The 17108-nt window shown below is 48.2% G+C and overlaps 1 protein-coding gene across 1 annotated transcript; it reads left to right on the top strand.

Moving 5' to 3' along the window:
* The first annotated feature begins 3819 nt into the window (after positions 1-3819).
* Positions 3820-6931, top strand: DBX1 (developing brain homeobox 1). The gene is made up of 4 exons (XM_066582514.1): positions 3820-4310; positions 4569-4670; positions 5754-5956; positions 6124-6931. Exons 1-4 carry the CDS (start codon positions 3977-3979, stop codon positions 6436-6438), a joined length of 954 nt encoding a protein of 317 aa, XP_066438611.1. The 5' UTR covers positions 3820-3976; the 3' UTR covers positions 6439-6931.
* The last annotated feature ends 10177 nt before the right edge of the window (positions 6932-17108 follow it).

Below are 17108 nucleotides of genomic sequence, written 5' to 3'. Positions count from 1 at the left end.
ACTTCTGCACAAAAATATGCGATAAAACCCCCAAAAATGCAGGTTTGGGGACAGACTTTCCGCTGCTGATCTGCTGTATAATGTCCGCTGCGAATATTCCACAGCCAATCAACCCCGTGTGGAGCAGCCGCAGGTATGTTTACATGTAGTGGAAATGCTGCTGCAGCCAGAATTTCTGAGAAAAAATCTGCAGCATTTCCGCAAAAGACACAGAGTCACAATATGCAGCATCGGTGCGGACTGGTGGCCTCGAGTGAGTGCAGCCGCTGTTCAGGTGATGTGGAAGTGGATAGAGGCGCTCCTAGAGGCTGCCGGGTGCCTGGAATGTGGGAGGTAAATGATAGGTTGTGATAAGCCACACCCCTTGCCACACCCCCTGACTACACTCCCTTTTTGGTAAGGGTGTTTGCGGTAACATTTTTTCCCAAGGTTGCACCAAGGCTGAACTATTTGGGAAGCACAAGCTTCTGGCACATCTATACTGTATGTCCTTCTATGCTCTATCACATGTCAGATAGGTAGATTAGACCAGGCAACACGATTTTTGTTACTAAGAAAAGTTTATTTGTTTCTGTTATTTTTTCCTGCTTATTGTAAAATATAATGGAAAATAACTTTCATTTAGAAAAAAGTTTGCTTTTGTGGTCGGGACATCGATAATTTAAAAAAAAGATGGCCCTCTACTTGCGGAGAGGTTCTGTTCCAGGAGCCTGTTCACAAGTACATTTGTTCGTATGTCCGAACAAATGGTTGTATGGAGGGGATCGCGGGTGGATCTCGCTCCATACAACGTCGGGTGCCGGCTGTTCTTACAGCGGACACCCGGGGGCAGCAGCTCCAACAAGCCGCTCCGCTAGTCGTAACTGTTAACACTTTAAATACTGCTCTGACAGCGGTATTTAAAGTGTTAACAGTTCCGACGGGCGGCGCGGTTCGTTGGACCTGCTGCCACCGGGTGCCGGCCGTAAGAAACAGCCGGCACCTGACGTTCAGGGGGCCCGAACAGTGGCCCGCGATAAGATCACGGGAGGCTGTGCAGTTGCTAGGCAGCTGGGGGCTTTCTGAAAGGCCCCAGGGCTGCCTATATATAATGTCTATCAAGCGCATGGCTTGATAGGCACCCTGCATAGGCAGCCATGGGGCCTTTCAGAAGGCCCCCAGCTGCCTAGCAATCGCACAGTGTCCCGCAAACTGACTGGATAGGCTTGATAGAATCCTGACCGGTCCCTGCACAGTATGATGTAAGGCCATAGCATTACATCATAGTGCAGGACAGATAGTTCGTATCTTGCCAAGTTCGTAACTCAAACGTTCGCATTATACAATGCAGAGTATTCCATACAGGTCGAAATGAATGAAAATGTCTGGTTCCATTCGATTGACGATTGTGTACTTGGTCACTTTCACGGACGAGCCCCCAGATGTGGTCGCCCATCATATTCTCGTTGTATTGTCCTTTATAGCGACCCTCAAACTGCTGCATATCTTGGTGGAACCTCTCCTTGTTCCTCGGAGTATGCTCCCATATGAGGAGAATCCAGGATATGAACCTTGAGCGACATCCTGCAGCCCATAGCGGGGTATTTCTTCACCATCATTTCCACCAACTCCACATAGTTGTCTGGTTTGTGATTTCCCAGGAACCCCTGAACCGCGGCAACAAAACTGTTCCAAGCTGCTTTCTGTACTTCTGTCAGCATGTCAGGAAATGTCGGACATTCTATGATCCTCTTGATTTGTGGTCCCACAGAGATGGCAACTTTTAGCTTGGCCTCAGTCGGCTTCGGGAAGAAGTTCAGAAGATGTTTCATGGCTGTAGATTCTTTATCTAGAGCTGTGACTAACTGTGTCATAAGCCCAAGTTTTATGCAAGGAGGTGGCATCAGAATCATTTTAGGATGAATCAATAGAACACGTAGCAGAAGGGGAGCCGAGACATTGGTCCATTTCATGTAAAAAAAATTACTTATTTAGAAATTGATGGCAGTGACACAAATCACAAAAGTTGGGACAGGAGTAACAAAGGCTGGAAAGTAAGAGGTACTAATGAAAAACAGCTGAGGGGGGGGGACTGTGTACAATAAAAGCATGTTATATATCTCATATCTATCTATCTCATAACTATCTATCTCATATCTATTTATCTATCTCATATCTAGCTCATACCTACATATCCATGTTATATCTATCGATCTATCTACCTAATATCTATCTATCTGTCTCATATCTATCTATCTATCTATCTATCTATCTATCTATCTATCTATCTATCTATCTGTCTGATCATATCTATCTATCTCCTATCTATCTATCTATCTCCTATCTATCTATCTATATATCTGATATATTTCTGATATATCTATATAATATCTCTCTAATATCTATCTAGCTATACCTAACCCATAACTATCTATATTCTAACTTATCTATTTATCTCATATCTACATTTCTTTTTATCTAATATCTCTCTCTCTACTATATCTATCTCATAACTGTGTTTATATCTTATATCTATTTATCTAATAACTATATATCTATTTCATATCTATCTAAATATCTGATATCATTCTTACTATCTAATATCTATATCTGTCTAATATCAATCTATCTGTCTCATATCTATATATACATATATGATATCTTTCTGACTATCTCATATCTATTTCTCTAATATCTCACTATATATCTCTCAAATATCTGATATCTATCTATCTATCTATCTCATATCTATCTATCTATCTCCTATCTATCTCATATCTATCTATCTATCTATCTATCTATCTATTTCCTATCTATCTCATATCTATCTATCTATCTATCTATCTCATATCTATCTCATATCTATCTATCTCATATCTATCTCATATCTATCTATCTATCTATCTATCTATCTATCTCCTATCTATCCATCTCATATCTATCTATCTATCTATCTATCTATCATCTATCTATCTCATATCTATCTATCTATCTATCTATCTATCTATCTATCTATCTCATATCTATCTATCTCATATCTATCTCCTATCTATCTCATATCTATCTATCTATCTATCTGTCTATCTATCTCATATCTATCTATCTATCTATCTGTCTATCCATCTCATATCTATCTATCTATCTATCTATCTATCTATCTATCTATCTATCTATCTATCTATCTATCTATCTATCTATCTATCTATCCATCTCATATCTATCTATCTATCTATCTATCTGTCTATCTATCTCATATCTATCTATCTATCTATCTATCTATCTCATATCTATCTTTCTATCTATCTCATATCTTTCTATCTATCTGTCTGTCTCGGAACTTGGGCTGTAGTTGTAAAGCTGGAAAGTTCTTCCAAGCCTCCTTGTTTCCTAGTTGTGTATAAATCCCCTTCTTCTTCTTCTTCCTCCAGGAGTTGGGGGAGATTACAAGGTGTCTGTATGTATGAGATAAGATGCCTCTTCCCGGGGAGACCTGTATGAATATTAATTTATTTTCGGACCTCTGCAGGGGGCAGCAAATAAATTTAGTGCTTGATTTGAATAATTCCCTCTTTTCTATGGGACCAAAGATGTCATTGGAAACTTTTCTTAAATAGGCATTTAATGAGTCTGTGTGTGTTACAGCTGAACAAAACCCCCGCTGAGCTCCCTGGAATAAATGGGAGCCCGGAGAAGAGGTGGACGGTGCAGAACTGATGACTACAAGCCCTTTGTCACAGTGTATCGCTTACTTATGGGGCCTAATCCAATCATAAATTGCACCTCTGCACCAATCAGGGGGGAAGGCCCAGTCCATGAATGGGACTGGAGTGGGGAATGTTGCTGAGGTCCTTTTGTTTGAGCTGTCACTTCTAAAAGGGCTTCAGGGAGCTGACCACTATAAAACCCAACTTGCAGAGGACTAGGCACACAACACAGACAAGACTTCAGAGCCTACAGAGGAAGCCAGAGACATTCCCTGACGGACTCTGCCTGCAAGATGATGTTCCCCAGCCTTCTAGCTCCTCCAGCTGTCTACCCGAGCCTTCTCAGGCCGACCCCAACCCTACCCCAGAGCTTGCAGACTGCCTTGACCACTCATTCAAGCTTCTTGGTGGAAGACCTCATAAGGATCAGCAGGCCTGCAGGCTACCTGCCCCGGGCGGTGCCCCCACCCAGTGTTTCACCACCAACCTCAGACAGCCCCATCAGTATGGCTGACACCTCTGAGCTCCTGAGCTCCAGAAGACCTTGTGAAGCTCAGAACACAAACAGCTCTACATTCCTCAAGTTTGGAGTGAACGCCATATTGTCCTCTCCTAACCCCAGAACAGGTGAGTGTCCTCTCTGCTAAATGGGAATAATAATAGGAAACGTCATCGCAGGGTGGTGGGAGACGCCTGTAGCCGTGCCTTCTCTGTCCCTTTAAGACTATGCAGTGGGTTCCCCTTTTCTCTGCCTTTGAGAACTTTTTGAGAACTTTTTGACTGCAGAATAATTTTATAACAACACATCAGGTATTTGTATATATATAACTGTGTGTGATATCAATACAGTGGATCTTCTCTAAATCTGTGCCTTTCTTCTTTCAGAGTCTTCTCAGAACCTTCTCTCCTCCGTCCCTCCAAAGACCTTCTCCTTGCCCTATTTTGAGGGCTCCTTCCAGCCGTTCATCAGGTCCTCCTATTTCCCAGGTAGGTTTCCCCTGGGTGGGTGTCCTGTGTTCTGTACGCCTGTCACTTGCTCACTTGACCCCCTATTTATCAGGAGCAGTGACTGCTGACACCTCTCCTGGTGCACAATTAGCAGGAATTGTCAGGCTGAACATTTGAGGCGTTCCCTGCTTCTCACGCTGGAGCTTTCCCACACAGCCAGTGCACTTAACCACTGAGTCCCAACAATACAGCCAGCACCGTGACCAATTCAGGAGCCCCCTGGGCCCTGCCACCCACACTCACCAGTCATTGGGATAATGCACCATTACCACTTACCCAGAGACAATGTATTTTCACAAAGCCCCATGAAGTGAGTGGAGGGGGGTCATACTGCACCCATAAACTCATATCAGATCGGAAAAAGACATCCTACCTATGTATTGCCATAGCACCTGACATCTAGAATAAGGCGACATCGGGCTTATTTGCTGTCCTGGTGGTGATAAAGGGACGCGATCCTACTGCAGCCCCTTAGAAAGAATCCCCCTTCTATAGAGGGATGTTTAGTGGGAGTGGGGGGTGTCCATCATCTGTATTCCATGGAGCGGCTCGCCATACACTGGTGTTTAGTTGGAAAGTGTACAGGCCATTGTGTGCGGGATATATGGCTTTAGCTGCTTGTCCCAACCTTTTTCTGTTACTTCATTACAAGACAATTACCATGCACGCTTCATTAGGGCCAGTGTCCCGGCACAGAGCCCTGAGAAGAGAGGCTTTACCTCCTCACCATACAAATGCCATTGTGGGGCAGTCAGGGTGCTAATTAGCTGCACTTTTTCTTGCTGCATTCCTGGAGCTTCGCTCTAGATGGAAAAAATGGGGAACTCACAATCAAAGTGTTAAACTCACTTCAAGGGAAACTAGTGACAACTTTCTGTTTTATGATAAAGCAGGGAGGGTGCAAAGGGGTGAAGACTGAAATAGCCAATCAGTTATATAGAGCAACAATGTAATAACATCTGTATCCGCGGGTCACCAATGTAGATGCTATAACGGTCATATGCAACTTATAACATCCTTACAACTTACAATACAACTAAACTCTCACCCTTTTCTTCCCAGCATCCTCCTCCGTGGTCCCCATGCCTGGAACCTTTGCTTGGCCCCTGGCCGCCCGGGGGAAGCCCCGCAGAGGGATGCTCCGCAGAGCCGTGTTTTCTGATGTGCAGCGCAAAGCTCTGGAAAAAATGTTTCAAAAGCAAAAATATATCAGCAAACCAGATCGGAAAAAACTGGCAGGAAAACTGGGCCTGAAGGACTCTCAGGTAAGAGCCGGGGCCGTTCTGTAGAGTCGTGGCATTACCTGCGGCCGCTACATTGGCGATGTCACTATTCTGCTACATTGTAGCTTTAGTTATCTGATGTTCTTGTCGCTGGACAGACCCGCTGCCCGCAGAGTCCGACTCCTTCTAATATTCTGTATCAATTCTAGGTAAAAATCTGGTTCCAGAACAGAAGAATGAAATGGAGAAACTCTAAGGAGCGGGAGCTGCTGTCATCGGGGGGCTGCAGAGAACAGACCTTGCCCACTAAGTTTAACCCCAACCCTGACCTCAGTGATGTGGGAAAGAAGGGCCTAGAAGGCGAAGACGATCCCCTGTCCTACCAGCGCACAGAGCTCCCCCTAGTGGTAGACTCACAATTACCTCCCTCCCCCTTTAATTCCAGCAGTCACAGCAAACAGTCTGACTTATCAGACTCCGATATTGAGGACGCCGATGAGGACGATGAGATTACGGTCTCCTAATCCGTGTTGTAAAGGACAAGGACTCTGCACTGATGTATCATATTAATATTATTTACAAATTGGAGAAATGCCTTAATTATGTGCCCCTCATGCCTACATGACCAAGGATGCTCACTGAGCTGAAGCTTGTCAGGGCTTCCTGGAACTTGTGGTCCTTCTGTTGTATGGGTCTTGTACCTACAGCTCTGCAACTGTCTTTTTACTGCAATTCCCAACATGCTCAGTTCTCAAAGGCATGCTGGGACTTGTAGTTCCTGGACAATTGGAGCGTCACCGGTTGCAGATCAGATGCAGCATGAAGTGAGTTGTCATGTGTAGCTGCCTCTATAGTGTCTGGGGGCGGGGCTTCATATAGGAGGCGGTCTCTGATGATATTATTGCTGTGGTTGCACAGCTGCCTATGAACTGTACATTATACTGTACACGGGACGTATGGGGGTTTTATGCCAATGTTACCGTATATCTGCCTCTAGGATTCTCCTCCTTTGTTTTCTTGTCAATGGAAAAGAAAATTTTAGATTTTTAACTTATAAAAAGAAAACTTTATTTTGTATCTCAGAGCTGTACAGATATTATATGTATATAGCGGAATAAATGGTAGATATCACATCGGCTGCTCTTTGGACCGGGGGCTTGTAATGATTTCACACTTAAACTATCTACCAGGCTTCCCAATACGCTAATTGGCAGGTGCCCTCGTTATACAGCGCTAGTACTGCAGCGGGGGGGGGGGGGGGGGAGGGGGGGGGGGGATCGCCACATAACTAGACACACTTACCATTCAGGATTCTGCTGGGCAACCTACCGGCCATGGAGCTATCTTGTAGTCACAGAGTCGCCCTCGCTCCTCCTCTGATGTGGCACTTCCTATTAAAGAGGCGCAGCAGCAGTTGCATCGCGTCATCTCCGTCTCAGGCTGCTTTATTCATCAAGTTTGCTCCTTCTTATTCTTTCTATTTCTTCACTTTTGTGCTTTTATCAAGTATCTGTGTCCTTAAAGGGGTTCGTAAGAAAATTAAGAAAATGTCTGCCACCTGCACAGCCTATAAAAAACTTGTCCTTGGTGGGGTGGGGTGGGGGGATCCCTAAAAAGGAGGAGAAAGAGGTGGAGCCTAATGCCCCCTCTGTGGCCATGACCCTTCCTCCTCCTCCTGTACTCTACAGGTACATTCACCTGTCCTAGGTAAGATTTCTTGTATGCAACACAGACAGCAGCCGTGTTGTTGAATTCCTGGACAACCCCTTCGAGAAGAAATGTTTAACTGTTTCATGTCTGGTCCAGCTGGCGGAGCTGAAGGAGAATGATTACGGATATCGTCACTCTTCTAATATGGCTGAGGGCGTCCGTCATGATGCCTCTTCCTTGTAGAAGTCAACGCCGGCTCGATGGTTGTTTGGGGCTTCAAATGTCCAATAACCTTCAATAGGCTGAACACTTGTTCAGTGGAGAGTTATTCCTGCTGACTCCCCCCATACACATGGACGCTCGTTCTACTGACAGCTATTCCCCCCGACTCCCCCCATACACATGGACACTTGTTCTACGGACAGAAATTTCCCCCAACTACCCCCCTACACATAAATGCTTGTTCTACCGAGAGCTTTTTCCCCTCACTCCCACCATACACATGGACGCTCATTCAACCGACAACTATTTCCTCCGACTCCTCCCTACACATGGACGCTCATTCCATGGACAGAAATTTCCCCCAACTACCCCCCTATACATGGACGCTCGTTATACCGACAGCTATTTCCTTGACTCCCCACATACACATACCGAAGACGCTCGTTCTACCAACAGCTATATACCCCAGCTATATACTGCGAGCTATTTCCCCTGACTCCCCCCATACACATGGACGCTCGTTCTACCGAACTCCCCACATACACATGGACGCTCGTTCTACCGACAGCTATTTCCCCCGACTCCCCCCATACACATGGACGCTCATTCTACCGACAGCTATTGCCCCTGACTTCCCCCCATACACATGATAGCTCGTTCTACCAACAGCTATTTCCTCGAATCCCCCCATATAGATGGACGTCGGTCTACCAACTACTATTTCTCCCGACTCCCCCTTACACATAGACGCTCGTTCTAACGACAGCTATTTCCCCCGCCTCCCCCCTATACACATAGACGCTCGTTCTATAAACAACTATTTCCTCGACTCCCCCTATACAGATGGATGCTCGTTCTACCGACAGATATTTCCCCCAACCCCCCCTGCAACGTGGACGCTCGTTATACCGACAGCTATTTCCCCAGATTCTCCCCCTACACATGGACGCTCGTTCTACCGAAAGCTATATCCCCTGACACCCCACATACACATGGACGCTCGTTCTAACGACAGCTATTTCCCCCGATTCCCGCCATACACATGGACGCTCGTTCTACCGAAAGCTATATCCCCTGACTCCCAAATACACATGGACGCTTGTTATACCGACAGCTATATTCCCCGACTCCCCCCCTACACATAAATGCTTGTTCTACCGAGAGCTTTTCCCCCCACTCCCCCCATACACACGGCTGCTCATTCTACCAACAACTATTTCCCGACTCCCCCCATACACATGGACGACCGTTCTACCGACAGATATTTCCTCAGACTTCCCCCCCAACAAATGGACGCTCATTCTACTGAACGCTATTACCCCCGACTCCCCCCACACACATGAACACTCGTTCTACCGACAGATATTTCCCCTGACTCCCTCCTTACACATGGACGCTTGTTCTAATGACCGCTATTTCCCCGGACTCCCCCCATACACATGGACACTCGTTCTACCGAGAGCTATTTCCCCCAACTCCCTCCATACACATGGACGCTCGTTATACCGACAACTATTACCCCCGACTGCCTCCTAACACATGGACGCTCGTTCTATTGACAGCTATTGCCCCAGACTTCCCCCATACACATGATAGCTCGTTCTAACGACAGCTATTTCCTTGACTCCCCCCATACTCATGGACGCTCGTTCTACTGCCAGCTATTTCCCCCAACTCCCCACATACACATGGACACTCGTTCTACTGACAGCTATTTCCCCCAACTCCCCACATACACATGGACGCTCGTTCTACTGCCAGCTATTTCCCCCAACTCCCCACATATACATGGACGCTCGTTCTGTGAACAACTAATTCCTCGACTCCGCCTATACAGATGGACGCTCGTTCTACCGACAGTTATTTCCCCCAACCCCCCCTACAACGTGGACGCTCGTTCTAACGACAGCTATTTCCCCCCGATTCCCCCCATACACATGGATGATCGTTCTACCGAAAGCTATATCCCCTGAATCCCCACATACAGATGGACGCTCGTTCTATGGACAGCTATATCCCCCGACTCCCCCCATACACATGATCACTCATTCTACCAACAACTATTTCCTCGACTCCCCCCATACAGATGGACGCTCGTTCTACGACAACTATATTCCCGGTCTCCCCACATACACATGAACACTCATTTTACTAATAGCTATATCCCCCGACTCCCCCCATACACATGCACGCTCGTTCTAATGATAGCCATTTCCCCCGACTCCCCCCATATACATGGATGCTCGCTCAACCGACAGCTATTTCCCCCGTCTCTCCCCATACACATGGACGCTCGTTATACCGACAGCTATTTCCCCGTCTCCCCCCATACACATGGACACTCGTTCTAACGATAGCTATTACCCCCGCTTCCCCCCATACACATGCACGCTCGGTATACCGACAGCTATTTCCCCCAACTACCCCCCTACACATGGACGCTCGTTCTACCGACATCTATTTCCCCCGACTCCCCCCATACACATGGATGCTCGTTCTAATGATAGCTATTACCCCCGCTTCCCCCCATACACATGGACGCTCGTTATACCGACAGCTATTTCCCCGTCTCCCCCATACACATGGACGCTCGTTCTAACGATAGCTATTACCCCCGCTTCCTCCCATACACATGGACGCTCGTTCTACCGACAGCTATTTCCCCCAACTACCCCCCTACACATGGACGCTCGTTCTAACGACAGCTATTACCCCCGCTTCCCCCATACACATGGACGCTCGTTATACCGACAGCTATTTCCCCGTCTCCCCCATACATATGGACGCTCGTTCTAACGACAGCTATTACCCCCGACCCCCCCATACACATGGACGCTCATTCTAACGATAGCTATTACCCCCCCCCCCCTTACACATGGACGCTCGTTCTACTGACAACACTTGTGAAACTTGCACTGCCAATGTTATTCCCTTTGGTCAATTAGCTCTTGAAGACGTCATTATCACAGAGGTTCACTTACTTCTCCTCCCTGCACTGTGGATGATGAGTGGTACAACAGTCTGTGTGTTATTAGTTACAATCGGATCACATTGTATCAGAATCCGTGCAGAAATCTTTGGAATTTTAAAGAGTTCACTTACTTTTTCTTGAAGATGGTAAAACACAGAGAGTCCGCGGCAGCGCCCAATCAGAAGCAGGCGCAAAAAATAGCATTTTTGCTGCTGAAAGCTGAATTAGTATCTGTGGAGCGAGGTCGGGATTAGCAGTGAGAGGTCAGTGACTCCGCACAATCTCATTAGTGTGATACTTGTGAGAACTGTACACAGTCTTTACCGTTCTGTGGGGCTGTAGGCGCTCCATATGCTGCCGCACGGGGCTCAGTATGCCGCTGGACTTCGGGGGTATTCGCCCCTATAACACAGCGGCTAAAAACATAACGCCATTTTCTATTCTATGACCTGAGATGCATATGGCGGCACAGTAGAGTTCCATAGACAGCACTGCATTACACATGGAGCCACAAGACCCTCAGGTACAGGTGGCCTCTAGTGACTCGCGGGTGACGGCAGCATGTCCATATAGAGAAAAAAAGTTACAAGTTTGGGGACCATGAAAAGTCAGAGGGTGCGTGGAACTTTCAAGTTTCTGTTTTACCATAGTGTGATGTCATCAAGCATCATGGTGGAGCTTTTTTTTTTTTTTTTTTTTAAATCATTCGTTTTTTTGACAGATTTTTCAGATGTTTACAAAATATGGAGCTTTTATGTGATTCCAATCTTATCATTCCCCTTGAAGACCCTCACATGGTATCGTTAGGCCCCTCTCACACACCCGTTTTCTTCAACGTTTAACACTGCGCTTTGAGCTCAACGCTAAACGCTGTCAGAGGCTCCCACTGTTTTCAATGGAGCCTCTCAGACATGCGCTCGATCGCGGCGCTGGATGGCGCTTTGCAGCGCTGTCTGCTCTATTTGGTGCTTTTAGCGCACCTCATCAATGATGGCGGATGCTAAAGCCGCTTTTTTAATTTAACAGTGACGTCCTGCTTACTGTCAATAAAGGCCGTAACAATCTTCAGAAGCTCCAACTCTATTTACTGAGTGATCATCGCTGGTCCAACTGTGGGGCGCTCTGCATGCAACAGGTCATCCCAGGTAAAAGGGCCCTAAATTAGGTGTAAAGAAGACTGCACCCATAGGGAGAGGAGTGACCTGACTGCAGGAACAGGCTGTACAGCTTATATGTAGTGTGTAGCCATAGAGCTGTATGCAAGAAATCTATAAATATATATAAACCCCTCAAAAAAAACTTTAAAGGGTGTCTGAAATTAAAAAAATTAAAAAGTTTTTTTTCCCCCAAAGGGACTCTTTAGTGTGACGACATAATACGCTCATAGAGCAGACATCTCTCTCCGCACTTCTTCCCCGCCAGCAGATGCAGATTCCCCGCTGACGCCATCTTTACAGGCTTGGTCATCTCCAATTGCTGAGCAATGTCATTGGCTGCAGCAGCAGTTTTACGGGATGTCACAGGCTGACTGCAGCAGAAACAAACAGCAGAGAGGAGACTCAGAGCTTCCAGTGGGGGCAAGTGGGGAGAATGAGCTCCCTAATACGTTTATGCACTGGAGGACCCCTTTAGAAAAACCGTTTATTTTGGACAGCTGGTAGCGCCCCATGTATCGGTAGAGATAAGGACGCCCACAAAACGCAGAACTAGAGGATCAATTAGGAAGGCGAGAGAGGAATTGATTCCAGTCCCTTTTTGGGGGTGTCTTGCTGTCACCTGTCCGGTGTTCCTTTCATTTGCGCCAAAGCTGGTGAAATGGATTAACAATCGTTTCTGGTTCCTAACTGAATGGACTGATAATCCTGACATGTAACTGATACAACCTATGATATACATGTATACTTCCACACACAATAAGAACGTGAGAGCAGAGGAGCAAAACGCCATTTGAAGTGTAAGTCTGTGGGTATGGAGTCTGTAAAGTGGCACATGGAGGGCCATGGAGTTGGAGGATGTGTGTGATGACGGCAGGCTACACGATGACTATCTCTGTAATATGGTGTCTTGGAGAGCATTCCACAAAATGGACTGTGGGATCTTGTATTAAAACATCCGGAAGCATATAGAGGAACGGTTGTGTCATAGAATTCCCAAAATGTGATTGTTCCCAGCAAAAGAATAACATCCATACAATTTCTAAGGACGTCATAATAAGGCGTATAGTCTGCAATCAAGATGGATATTTAATGATCCAGATCCCCGAAGACAGGAAAAAATTCTTAATTCTAGTAACAGCAGCGCCTACAAAGTGCTACACAGATGGTAGAGAGACAAATAGGAGGACTCAGAGTCTGAGATTTCTCTCTTCAGGACAATGCTGCCATCTAGTGGTCAAAAAGTGATATTAAAATGACATCAGTGCCATTATTGTGTCCACTAAGTATCAGCTCATCATTCTTCCGTTCCCCAAGTGTAAGCTTACCATTATCCTGTCCTCCAAGTATCAGCGTGTCATTATCCCGTCCCCCCAAGTGTCAGCGTGTCATTATCCCGTCCCCCAAGTGTCAGCGTGTCATTCTTCCGTCCCCCAAGTATCAGCGTGTCATTATCCCCTCCCCCAAGTTTCAGCGTGTCATTATCCTGTCCCCCAAGTGTCAGCGTGTCATTATCAAGTCCCCCAAGTGTCAGCGTGTCATTATCCCGTCCCCCAAGTGTCAGCGTGTCATTATCCCGTCCCCCAAGTACCAGCGTGTCATTATCCCGCCCCCCAAGTGTCAGCGTGTCATTATCCCGGCCCCCAAGTGTCAGCGTGTCATTATCCCCTCCCCCAAGTATCAGCGTGTCATTATCCCGTCCCCCAAGTGTCAGCGTACCATTATCCCGTCCCCCCAAGTGTCAGCGTACCATTATCCCGTCCCCCCAAGTGTCAGCGTGTCCTTATCCCGTCCCCCAAGTATCAGCGTGTCATTATCCCGTCCCCCCAAGTGTCAGCGTGTCATTATCCCGTCCCCCAAGTGTCAGCGTGTCATTATCCCGTCCCCCAAGTGTCAGCGTGTCATTATCCCGTCCCCCAAGTACCAGCGTGTCATTATCCTGTCCCCCAAGTATCAGCTTGTCATTATCCCGCCCCCCAAGTGTCAGCGTGTCCTTATCCCGTCCCCCAAGTATCAGCGTGTCATTATCCCGTCCCCCCAAGTGTCAGCGTGTCATTATCCCGTCCCCCAAGTGTCAGCGTGTCATTATCCCGTCCCCCAAGTGTCAGCGTGTCATTATCCCGTCCCCCAAGTACCAGCGTGTCATTATCCCGTCCCCCAAGTGTCAGCGTGTCATTATCCCGTCCCCCAAGTACCAGCGTGTCATTATCCTGTCCCCCAAGTATCAGCTTGTCATTATCCCGCCCCCCAAGTGTCAGCGTGTCATTATCCCATCCCCCAAGTGTCAGCGTGTTATTATCCCGTCCCCCAAGTATCAGCGTGTCATTATCCTGTCCCCCGAGTATCAGCGTGTCATTATCCCGTCCCCCAAGTGTCAGCGTGTCATTATCCTGTCCCCCAAGTGTCAGCGTGTCATTATCCCGTCCCCTAAGTGTCAGCGTGTCATTATCCAGTCCCCCAAGTATCAGCGTGTCATTATCCAATCCCTCCAAGTGTCAGCGTGTCATTATCCCGTCCCCCAAGTGTCAGCGTGTCATTATCCCGTCCCCCAAGTACCAGCGTGTCATTATCCCGTCCCCCAAGTGTCAGCGTGTCATTATCCCATCCCCCAAGTGTCAGCGTGTCATTAGCCCGTCCCCCAAGTGTCAGCATCCCATCCCCCAAGTGTCAGCGTGTCAATATCCCGCCCCCCAAGTGTCAGTGTGTCATTATCCCGTCCCCCAAGTGTCAGCGTGTCATTATCAAGTCCCCCAAGTGTCCGCGTGTCATTATCCAATCCCTCCAAGTGTCAGCGTGTCATTATCCCGTTCCCCAAGTGTCAGCGTGTCATTATCCTGTCCCCCAAGTGTCAGCGTGTCATTATCCCGTCCCCCAAGTACCAGCGTGTCATTATCCCGTCCCCCCAAGTACCAGCGTGTCATTATCCCCTCCCCCAAGTGTCAGCGTGTCATTATCCCGGCCCCCAAGTGTCAGCGTGTCATTATCCCCTCCCCCAAGTATCAGCGTGTCATTATCCCGTCCCCCAAGTGTCAGCGTGTCATTATCCCATCCCCCCAAATGTCAGCGTGTCATTATCCTGTGCCCCAAGTGTCAGCGTACCATTATCCCGTCCCCCCAAGTATCAGCGTGTCATTAGCCCGTCCCCCAAGTATCAGCCTGTCATTATCCCGTCCCCAAGTGTCAGCGTGTCATTATCCCATCCCCCAAGTGTCAGCGTGTCATTATCCCGTCCCCCCAAGTGTCAGCGTATCATTATCCGGTAACCCAAGTGTCAGCGTGTCATTATCCCGTCCCCCAAGTATCAGCGTGTCATTATCCCGTCCCCCAAGTGTCAGCGTGTGATTATCCCGTCCCCCAAGTACCAGCGTGTCATTATCCCATCCCCCAAGTGTCATCGTGTCATTATCCCGTCCCCCAAGTACCAGCGTGTCATTATCCCATCCCCCAAGTGTCAGCGTGTCATTATCCTGTCCCCCAAGTATCAGCGTGTCATTATCCTGTCCCCCAAGTGTCAGCGTGTCATTAGCCCGTCCCCCAAGTATCAGCGTGTCATTAGCCCGTCCCCCCAAGTGTCAGCGTATCATTATCCAGTCCCCCAAGTGTCAGCGTGTCATTATCCTGTCCCCCCAAGTATCAGTGTGTCATTATCCCGTCCCCCCAAGTGTCAGCGTGTCATTATCCCGTCCCCCAAGTGTCAGCGTGTCATTGTCCCGTCCCCCAAGTGTCAGCGTGTCATTATCCCGTCCCCCAAGTGTCAGCGTGTCATTATCCCGACCCCCAAGTGTCAGCATATCATTATCCAGTCCCCCAAGTGTCAGCGTGTCATTATCCAGTCCCCCAAGTATCAGCGTGTCATTATCCCGTCCCCCAAGTGTCAGCGTGTCATTAGCCCGTCCCCCAAGTGTCAGCGTGTCATTATCCCGTCCCCCAAGTGTCAGCGTGTCATTATCCCGTTCCCCAAGTGTCAGCGTGTCATTATCCCGTCCCCCAAGTGTCAGCGTGTCATTATCCTGTCCCCCAAGTGTCCGCGTGTCATTATCCCGTCCCCCAAGTGTCAGCGTGTCATTATTCTGTCCCCCAAGTGTCAGCGTTTCATTATCCCGTCCCCCAAGTGTCAGCGTGTCATTATCCCGTCCCCCCAAGTGTCAGCGTGTCATTATCCCGTCCCCCAAGTGTCAGCGTGTCATTATCCAGTCCCCCAAGTATCAGCGTGTCATTATCCCGTCCCCCAAGTGTCAGCGTGTCATTATCCCGTCCCCCAAGTACCAGCGTGTCATTATCCCGTCCCCCAAGTGTCAGCGTGTCATTATCCCGTCCCCCAAGTGTCAGCGTGTCATTATCCCGTCCCCCAAGTATCAGCGTGTCATTATCCCGTCCCCCAAGTATCAGCGTGTCATTAGCCCGTCCCCCCAAGTGTCAGCGTATCATTATCCAGTCCCCCAAGTGTCAGCGTGTCATTATCCAGTCCCCCAAGTATCAGCGTGTCATTATCCCGTCCCCCAAGTGTCAGCGTGTCATTATCCCGTCCCCCAAGTGTCAGCGTGTTTATCCCGTCCCCCAAGTGTCAGCGTGTCATTATCCCGTCCCTCAAGTGTCAGCTTGTCATTATCCCGTCCCCCAAGTGTCAGCCTGTCATTATCCCGCCCCCCAAGTATCAGCGTGTCATTATCCTGTCCCCCCAAGTATCAGCGTGTCATTATCCTGTCCCCCAAGTATCAGCGTGTCATTATCCCGTCCCCACAAGTGTCAGCGTGTCATTATCCCGTCCCCCAAGTGTCAGCGTGTCATTATCCTGTCTCCCAAGTATCAGCGTGTTATTATCCCGTCCCCCAAGTGTCAGCGTGTCGTTATCCCGTCCCCCAAGCGTCAGCGTGTCATTATCCCGTCCCCCAAGTGTCAGCGTGTCATTATCCTGGCCCCCAAGTGTCAGCGTGTCATTATCCCATCCCCCAAGTGTCAGCCTGTCATTATCCCGTCCCCCAAGCGTCAGCGTGTCATTATCCCGTCCCCCAAGTATCAGCGTGTCATTATCCCGTCCCCCAAGTATCAGCGTGTCATTATCCCGTCCCCCAAGTATCAGCGTGTCATTATCCCGTCCCCCAAGTGTCAGCGTGTCATTATCCCGTCCCCCAAGCGTCAGCGTGTCATTATCCCGTCCCCCAAGTGTCAGCGTGTCATTATCCCGTCCCCCAAGTAT

The sequence above is a fragment of the Eleutherodactylus coqui genome, chromosome 11, assembly GCF_035609145.1.
Source record: "Eleutherodactylus coqui strain aEleCoq1 chromosome 11, aEleCoq1.hap1, whole genome shotgun sequence".
NCBI lineage: Eukaryota > Metazoa > Chordata > Amphibia > Anura > Eleutherodactylidae > Eleutherodactylus > Eleutherodactylus coqui.
This window is presented reverse-complemented; position numbering and strand designations above follow the sequence as displayed.